The sequence below is a fragment of the Chlamydotis macqueenii genome, chromosome Z, assembly GCF_036417535.1.
Source record: "Chlamydotis macqueenii isolate bChlMac1 chromosome Z, bChlMac1.mat, whole genome shotgun sequence".
NCBI lineage: Eukaryota > Metazoa > Chordata > Aves > Otidiformes > Otididae > Chlamydotis > Chlamydotis macqueenii.
This window is the reverse complement of record NC_141593.1, coordinates 10576336-10586285: the sequence shown is the minus strand read 5'-3', so window position 1 is coordinate 10586285 and position 9950 is coordinate 10576336. Positions and strand designations below refer to the sequence as shown.

Genomic DNA, 9950 nt, shown 5'->3' with positions numbered 1-9950 from the left:
AGGACTAAAGGTTTTAAAAGATGCTCATGCCCAACAGAGCTGAGGGACTCTGGAGTCCAGCTCTGGAGCCCCCAGTGTAAGAAGGACAAGGACCTGTTGGAGCGAGTTCAGAGGAGGCCACGAAGATGCTCAAAGCACCTCTCCTCTGAGGACAGGCTGAGAGAGTTGGGGCTGTTCAGCCTGGAGAAACCTCCAAGCAGACTTTAGAGCGGCCTTCCAGTACCTGAAGGAGGCCTACAGGAAAGATGGGGACAGGGTTTTAGCGGGGTTTGTAGCAATGGGACAAGGGATAATGGTTTTAAACCAAAACAGGGTAGATTTTGACTAGATAGAAGGAAGACATTTTTCGTGATGAGGGTGGTTGCCCAGAGAGGTGGTGGTTGCCCCATCCCTGGAACCATTCGAGGCCAGGTTGGACGGGGCTCTGAGCAACCTGACCTGGTTGGAAATGTCTCTGCTCCTTGCAGGGGGTTGGACTGGATGGGCTTTAAAGTTCCCTTCTACCCAAACCATGCTATGATTCTGTGATTCCATGACTCCATCTCCTCAGTGTGAAGTCAAGACTGTTGACAGCTCACTGGAGCTTAGCTGACGAGCATATACACATATATTACAGAGATACATTCGTAGGGGGCTACACTAGCAATCGGACACAGGCTTCTGGACAAAAAAAAAATGAAACCAAGCAGACATAAACTTATAAACAAGGCACTTTTTTCAAGAAAAAAAAAAAATCTATGAATTTAAGCGAGTGCGGTACCCCGCCGCCGGCTGACCGGCCGCCCCCCGTCCCGACGCGCTCGGTGAACCGCTCCCCGCTACGGCCGCTAACGGCCACCAACCGTTCCCAACTCCCTGCCCCGCGCTCGCCCTCCGCCGCCGAGCGGCCCCGCCCCCTCCCCCGCGGCCCTTTCCGGTGCCCCCCCGTCGGCCGGCGCTGCCACATCCTCCGCTGACATCAGCCCGCGCCGCCATATTGGAGGAGAAGCCGCCTCCGCCAGCTCGGCTGCCGCAGGGGGGTACGCCGGCCCCCGCTGCCTCCGCCTCCCCCTCCGCGGCCCAGCCCCGCTCCCCATGACTCCCTCCGGCTGGCCGCTGCCCCGCTGCGGATAGGCCAGAGGCGGGAGCGGGTCCAGTCCCTTCTCCTCCTTCTCCCTCTCCCTCCCGAGCTGTCGCCGAGCCCTGAGCCCCGCGGCGGGCCTCTGCCCTCTCGCCGCCTCCAGCCATGACTTCCCTGACCCAGCGCAGCTCCGGCCTAGTGCAGCGCCGAACCGAGGCCTCCCGCAGCGCCGCCGCCGCTGCCGCCGACAAGGAGCGGGGAGCGGGGGGCGGCCCGGAGGACGAAGGCCGCCGGGACGAGTCCGGCGACGACGAGAAGGGTGACTCGAAGGAAACGCGGCTCACCCTGATGGAGGAGGTGCTGCTCCTGGGCCTCAAGGACCGTGAGGTGCGGCCGGGGCTGGGGCGAGGGGCTCTGGGCAGGGGGTGGCTGAGGCGAGGACGGAGTGCCTGAGGGGACACGGGTTATTTAGGGGTTATGGAGGGGGAGCCGAAGTGTCACAAGGGTGCGGGTGGGTGAGGGTTGCTGCGCGTTGGAGGCAGAGGCGTTGCTGGGGACGGGGGCTGTGATGTCGGTGGGGGCAGCGGAGCATGCTGGAACAGGCGCGGTGTTTTGGAGGAGCCGGGGAACAGGCCTGGATTGCGGGGAGGGGGAGCTTTGCAGAGAGTTTGGATCGCCCTTTGGATGTGGGGTTCACAGAGGGGCTCTAATATTTGTAGTGTCTCAGGGAAGGCAGCATAGAGGTTGGGGCAAGACGGGGACCTGGAGGTGAAGGCCGGGGCCTGTAGTCAGCGTTGACTTGGAGGCCTGGGTAGATCTGTGATGTTTATACTCCATCTCCCACAACTGACCCATGGCTCTAATGTGGGAGACTTGTCTACTCCTGTGTATCCTGTCAGACACAACTCTGTGGTACTCATGGGGTTCTCAGGTGCTTTAGGATGCTGAGTAGCCCGTTCTACCAAGACTTTCCAGACTAATGCTTGTGAAAAATATCTTAAAATTCAGGGAGACACATATGACAAAAAATGGGCCTTGAGTAATGAGAAGTATGTCAAAATGAGGAAATGACATTATCATATAATTCCATGTTTTTGCTGAATTTATAGCTTAATTCTTGGTCATGATACTGTGAATAACAGTCATTGAGGAAGGTGTACTTCTACCAGTGTGTTTGGTTTCTGTTTAATTTGGAAGAGGTAGTCAGTGTAAAAGCATGCACGCTGCAGAAAGTCAGTCCTGTTGAGGGAACAGTTTGATTTGATGTGATGTACGGTGAAGCATAAGACACCTTTATTTTAGATATGAGTTATAATATGAATTTGATTAAGCAACCTGCTTTTTTTTTTTAAAGTGAGAAGTAAATTAGTTAAGCCAGTTCATTGATTTGGGTGGAAGTCTCGTATAAGTCTGCGTGTTCGTGAGTTCAGAGTAATGGGGAATGGAAGCTGATAAGTTATATGTTCTTTGTCAGTGTGCTGCATCTAATACAAATTTGCTGGTTTATAATGAATATGTTAAAGAGTAGCTTTCCTGGTTAACATTCACTTTTTAATGCGTGTGGGTATATATGTATATGTACCTACTACAATAACATGTTTTATTTCTCTCTTGGATTGTGTCTTTTAGGCCATGTTCTTGTAGTCTCATTTTTCACATGGACTTGCCCTGGCATCTTGATAAAGTCAGTAGATATTCACAGTGATGTGTGCTTCCACCTGTTGAATGGAATACTTGTGCCTATGCACACTTGTCTTTCTATGCACCTGAACAGTTACTGGGAAAGTAAGCTAGATGTGACAAGACAGTTATCTGGCAGGATTGCCTAGGAGGTCTTGCCTTAAGGAAGGTGGGATAGACTGGGGGTGGTCTTTCAGCTCTTTTTTTTCCCCAGGATTGTGTACTAAATCTGCTGAATTAGTGGGTCTTAGGCTCTAAAGATTTCAAGGGAGGGAGTGTTCTGTCTGCCTAGAAAAAATATATAATGCAGGTCTTCCTCACAGAATCATATCATCTATCAAAAGTTAACATTGGGCCTAAAAGATCTAGCTTTGCACTAGTGTCCATCGGAATTGTAAGTCGTCTAACTTTGGGAAGTGCAGCAGTGGCACATCTGCAGATAATCTAGTATTGCTTGGTACAGAAGGATGAACTAACTGGTTACAGTGGCACAGATATCCATAACTCCCTTGGTATGTTGCAGTTCAAATATCAGACAAAGAATGATAACGTCCTCACTCGGGTAGGGGGCTTATGTGCAGAAACCATAGCATACACTGTGAACTTCGTTAGGCATGAGTCACTAGGGTTTGTATTTTGGTTTTGGGTCTGTTTGTACCCCTATGTAGAAGCCACAGTATGTAAACAGCATTGTCACCTTTTTTCCTTTCAAAACTGGAAATAAAACTATAGACTCATTTTCAAAGACAGGTGTGTGAGATATAAGCTCAATTGAAAGCCAGTAAATTTAAAGCTGATAACATCCTTCCTCTTTATTCCAATAGGATAAAATAATTTAATGTGGAGTTTAAAATAAATTAAAATACTGAAAAAAGGAGTCTGAATTGGCCAAAGAACATGTTTCCCTAAAAATAGCTCATCTCTCATAGAAGTCACTGATAACTTAGATTTCAGGTTTTGGGGTAATTTTTTTTCTAAAGTTAAACACTGGTTAATATGGCTTAACATTGTATACAAAATGCCTCACATGTGTGGAGCTAGCGTTTATAATTTGTAAATGTAGGTGGCAGAGCCTCAGTCTTAGGAGAGAGACTTTCAGAAAGGTCCAGGCAGTGATAGGTTGATGAGTTCAATGTTTCTATGAGCTTGTTAGATATTTATGTGAATCTTCCTTTCAGGATAGTGTGAAAATTGTGAACAACCAGAGCAGAACTTTTAATTTGTTGCCTGATTGTTGCTGCAGTATGGGTTCAGTGGTAGGAATGTCTGGCTGCCCTAAAACAAACACGGCACACCTCAGTCCCATTCTTAATGCTTGAACACAATTAACTGTACTTGCATATCCTTCCCAGACATGGCCTTTTTTTTTTTTTTTTCCTGTTTGGCCTGATTAAATTGTACTTGATGTGTGTGTACTGGTTGCTCTTTTCCACCAATGGTTCATCTTCTGTTGGTGTCTTCTGTGTGTACATAACTATTTCTGTATTCCAAGGTCAAGATAGGTTATAAGGGATACGTGCTGAAATATGTGCATGCTTGCATAACATGACAGATGCGGTGTCCTTGGAGGAGCAGGTAATATACTGGAACAAAGTACATTACTAGAATTCTTCAGGGAGCATAGCAAGAACACCTACACTTATTTGGAAACCCCTCAGAGACATGACTGAGAAAGGAAGGTCATGTTCATCCATTTAGAGCAGGGCAATATCATGTTGCAATAGGAATAAAAAATACTCACCGAAGAAAAATACTCTGCTGTATTAGGTTAAAATAGTATTGTGGTAGGATAGGTCAAAGCCACAGCAAAAGGGAGGTTATTCTGTAGAACTACTGAAGCATCTGACATCGTCACACCGAAAAGAAGGGAGTGATATTAAAATATTAAAAGTTAGCTTATTTAGAAATGACAGCTAAGTACGGGCCAGTTTGTTCATTATAGCTCTTTAGACATCTCGTAACTCAGTCCCATAGAAAACTGAGAGGTTGCTAGGTGGCTGTGCTCTGTAACTGTTGCTCCATTTAAGTTCATTTAAGTTTTTTGTACTTGTAGGTGTTGGGTTGTGGGGTTTTTTTTTTCCTTCTCCTTTTTGAAGTTCTCTCTCGGTACGTGTTTGGAATCTGATAGAGGGAGATAGATTTAGATTAGGCATTAGGAAAAAAATTTTTACAATGAGCGTGATGAAGCACTGGCACAGGTTGCCCAGAGAGGTGGTGGATGCCCCATCACTGGAAATGTTCAAGGCCAGGCTGGATGAGGCTCTGAGCAGCCTAATCTGGTTGGACATGTCCCTGCTCGTTGCAGGGGGGTTGGACTAGATGACCTTTAAAGGTCCCTTCCAACTCAAACCATTCTGTGATTCCGTGATTCTATTCAAATACAGCAATGCACATAGCTACTCTTACCTTCTATACAGTGTCCCTCAACTAAACAAAGTGAAGCAGCTGTAGAGAAACAGCACCTACTAAGATAAAATATTTATTTGATCTGTAACTACTTTCTTATTTGCTGACAGAAAATTCATGCAAAGTATGCTGAAATAATTGTCAGGTACTGCAGTCTAGTGCACCAGAAAATATTTCTGACTTTATTTCCCCTTTCTTTGGTGAAGACTAAAATGTCATTTGTTGAGAGAAGTAGTCTTAAATCACTGTTAGGTACAAAAATTATCTTGGATCTTTGCTACTCCTGTTTGGCCTTCAGAAACTCCTCTTGTTGCTGAAGTTTAGTGTTGCAGCAGAGCTTTCTGTCCAAATAGTTCGTATGAAGGTATCCAATTTATGATTATTTTTCCTTGTATTGAAATAAGTTATTAGGGAGCTAGTTTGCCTGCTTCAGATGTGCACTTTTGTATTGATAAGATTAGTGCTAAAGTGTAGTTTCATTATTCTTACAAATATGAGTGTCTGGATTTGTTGCTGAATTTTATATTTTAATCCTAAAGAGATTTTTCTGAAAGATGAAATAGGAATTTTGAATATATTCTAAATGTGAATGACATTTTCCCTGATACTAAGATTTAGCTTTGTGAAATTCATATTATGATGGAGAAGTCTGTGGGTTTTTTGCCTGTTTAACAAACGATCAAGTTCTGAAAAGTCATCTTCATATATTTTCAGTTTTGTTTTGGTTTTTTTTTTCCATCATTAAAGAAACTTCAGCAACAAGCCTGACTATCAACTCAAAAGCTCCTAAGTTTTGCTGGAAAATTTCTGAGACAAATGAGTGAAACATGAAGAGGCGTCTGCTGGGAATTCGTGTTTCAGTTGAAGAATGATGTATGAATGTGTTGAAACCTTGACAAAGATGTGCTTTTTCTCAAATGTTCAGGGCCCAATAAAAACCAAGTGTGTAACGTCTTGTGTGGAAAAAAGAGCCTTTTTGATCCTTTTTTTATTTCTTGTCCATACATAAATTACAGACTAGGAGAAGATAGGAGATGTGAGAGGATGAGTACCTCAATTCTGCGTGCTACAAGATGTAGTAAAAGGCCTCTTCACTGTGCTGCTGAGTGAATCCTGCTTTTTGGCTCTTTGGAGGACATGCTGATTTGGAAGCAGCGTTTTGGATACAGACTGACTTTATGTGTTGAAATGGTGTTTATATTTCATGGTTCTGCATGCAGCTAGTGTGGTTATCCCTGCTCTTATAGCATGCCTAATCTGTAATCTATATTATTTATTTATGGACAACTTCAAGTGTAGTGTAGTCCCTTCTTTCATATCAAGCTGTCTAGCACAGGGAAAAGACAAAAACATTGTCAAAGTCTTGCCAGTGATGTTTCTCGGTTTTTCAAAGTACTTTTAAACCAAACTATAACTCTAAAAGGCTCTTTAAAAACCAAAGCTGTAACTCTTCTTCCTCTCCCTATGGCAAGCTGGTTTTGTTTTTAAAATTTGCAGCAAGTGTATATAAGAAATTATTGCTGTTAATTGCTAGCAGGGCCAGAATCCTGGAACTGAAAACTAATATTTTATATTTTTAAAAAAGTACTATTTCAGGTGTTCTTTTATCCCAAAGTAGTTCAAGTACATCAGCATTTATCTCAATTAGTTAAGATACAAGTAACAGGCCTTCTTTGCAGGGCTAAATTGACCAGATTAAGTGTTGCAGACTATATTCAAGATGACTTTCTAACAAAGTGAATAATTACTACAGCACATGCTCACTTCTGTGTTGCGTTACTATGGAAAGGGGGTAGGGGATAAATGTGTGGCTCGGTTTCCTCTGGGTAGACAATGTTCTCAATCTATTTTCTCATAACTTTTAGTAAATAAATTAAAAAAAATAAGTCAACTTATCATGTACTACTTTTAAAACTAGGTTTTCCCTGCTTGCAAACAGGTCTTAGATAAATTTAATAAATTAAGTAATTTATTTTATTTCAGTAATTTATTTTATTTCAGAAATGTTCATAAAATGTTACTGCAGAATGATTTCACGTACGCTTTTCAGACATAAAAATTACAAGGTTACATGTAAAATAGTGCACAACTGTTCTCTTCCTGTAAGTGCACTGTTTGTAAGCCTGGATGAGTAGGAGCACAAAAGTGTATGGTACTATGACTAAACTGAGTCTGAGTGTAAACTAGTATTATGCATGCCAAGTCTTTCCCGCCTCCCCCAGTATATCCTGTACTGAAGTACTGCATTTCAACCCTTTTTTCTTTTCTTTTCTTTTCTTTTTTTTTTTTCTTCCTGTTTTTGATGGACCATTAAGATGATAAAATAGTATGCCTTGTAAGCTGGATATTTGTAATTGGATAGATGTTACACTCATGGCTCTTCTATTATTTGTGGATTTTACAGGATTTATTCGTCACGCTGGGAAGTCTGTCGGGCTTTTTGTGTATCTTTTTGTTGCTGATATTCTTTTAAGCACTTGTAAGCTGGGTATTGCTATACACTTTCTAGTCATCTGCCTTTACGATCTTACTAGATAGTATCACATAGTTGTATTATTTACAGAGTCCTTAACTGCCAGGCTAGGTGTCTTTTGTCCATGGGCTGTGCCATGAGAGTCCTATTTAGCCTGTCATTCTTGTACAGCACAGCGTGTTGCACTTCGATTTTTTTACTTCAGAAGACACTTGATTTTAATCTGGCACTTCCACATTTGACAATTTCTACCATGAGAGAAGCATTCCATATGTATTGCCTTGCAGTGTCAGTGTGTCTTCTGCTTTGCACGGTGGAGAAGGCAGGTGTAACATTTTTTAGCTAGGTTGAGGCAAATGCCAAATGTATGTTCGATCTATACTAATCACTTAGGAAGCACTAATTACAACTACTTTGCCTGTACTTCTGCTTTAGCAACATCTGCAGTCTGTGGCTGGGACTTTCAGTTTATGATTAGCACATGCTAAGTACTAAATGGAAGAACTTGTTCCTTTTAACGCAAGAACACTGGAATGAGTGGAATTTTAAAATTTCATAATGAAAATGTTGACATGGCATTATTACGAGAGAGTCTGTTTCTTGAAAACTGTTTGCACCTGGATAAGTGAAACAAATGAGACCTGTTCTGAAAATAACAAACTGAAAGGAAACTACAGGAAGTTTAGACAAAGAATGGAATCTCTATCCCTTATGTACACTTGAAAAAAAAAAAAAAAAACAACCTCAAAATATGACTCTGGAATTCCATCCACATTAGTGACTAGATGCAAATCCCTTGAAGCTAAACATTGTACGTCTCCTCCCCAGTTTGAAATAACGGTGCTTTGCATAGTGTTTTAAATTGTGACCACAGTAGAAGAGAGGAATGGCTGTTATATTTGGGGGCAAATACAGTATCTTTGTAAGCCTAGAGGAGGGAATTGTAGTTTTATTGTGGTCTAGTTAGTCAAAGTTAGTGAAACTTCCACCTGTTATTTAGCCAGCCAGTGTTAGACCTGCTTTGTTTGTGGTAGAAGGACATAACAGATTAGGTTTTTCTTCTGTTTTTAAAAGAAGTGTACTGGATGTGGCTGGGAGAGAGTTAATTTTCTTAATAGCAGCCAGTATGGTGCTATGTTTTTTGGTTTTTTGACCAAAACAGTGTTAGTAACATGAAACAGTGTTGATAAAACAGTGTTGATAACACACTCGTGTTTTGTATTTTGCTGAACTGTGTTTGCACAGTGTCAAGGCCACCTCTGTTTCTTGCTCCGCCCACCCCATGCGAGCAGGTTGGGATGCAAGAGGTTGGAAGCAGGGGACGTCCAGGACAGCTGACTCCAGCTGACCAGAGGGATATTCCATGCTGTACAGTGTCATGGTCAGCAATAAAAAGGGAGAGGAAGGAGGGGGTAGGTAGGTGGTCGTTGCTCAGGGCCTGTCTGGGCATCAGTCTACTTGTCGGACGTGGTGAACGAGTGTCTTGCATCACTTAGTTTTGTTTGTTTTTTCACTTTTCCTATTCTCTGCCCTCATCCTGTTGGAGGGGATTGAGGGAGTGGTTATGTGGGACTTAGCTGCCCACCAGGGTCAACCCTCCACTAGCAGACACTAAATGCGTTCAAGGTTTGTGTTGTAAGCTTCTGGTTGTAATATCTAGACAGGATGCAAGCTATTTTTCTGATCCTGCTAAATTTACTTCCTGCCATGGGAAAACTTGCGGTTTTGTTGAGTAAAATATCCGATGTGGAGGATTTAAGCACCAGTTCTGATTAAACATTTATTTCAAATAAATGTCAGATTTTATACTCAGTGACAATAGCTGATAGTGTAGAAATCAATTTGCAGGTTATGGAACAAATAAATTACATCTTTATTTTGCAAAACGTATGGAGAATAGAGATTGGAACTTGATGGAAGGTGGCTTTGTGAGAGCCATACAAATATTTGACGTCATTATCTGTATGTGTATACACTTAGTCATGCTGAAAGTTAGGCTTCTACATTTGTCTTTTCATTCCTAAATGAACAGTCAGACTCTTAAGCATTTATTTGTTCAGGGGTCTCTTAAGGGTTCAGCAGTGTGCATGTATTAGTTGCCTCCTCTTCAGCAAAGTTAGGTTTTTTATTATCTTCATTTTAGTGAAGAGATGTGTCTGTGTGATGTATGCATGTGTAAGTGCTTGAAAAGCTGGGCAATAGCATTTGACTTTAGTGCTTTCAGTAGCTGACAGCAGTTGCTGTATGTTATATATTCCTAAATGCAGTGGCAGGTTAATCAAATACCTGAGAAATTTCTTGTCAACGAAACTATGCTTTGTAGAATATGTA

At 42.4% G+C, this 9950-nt stretch overlaps 1 protein-coding gene across 1 annotated transcript in view; it reads left to right on the top strand.

The window, feature by feature from the left end:
- Positions 1-972: 972 nt before the first annotated feature.
- The window catches only part of GOLPH3 (golgi phosphoprotein 3), a 32854-nt gene continuing 23876 nt past the window's right edge, over positions 973-9950 (top strand). The window contains exon 1 of the mRNA XM_086770462.1: positions 973-1447. Within this exon, the coding sequence (XP_086626588.1) occupies positions 1226-1447 (222 nt within the window). The 5' untranslated portion in view covers positions 973-1225. The remainder of the gene's footprint in view (positions 1448-9950) is intronic.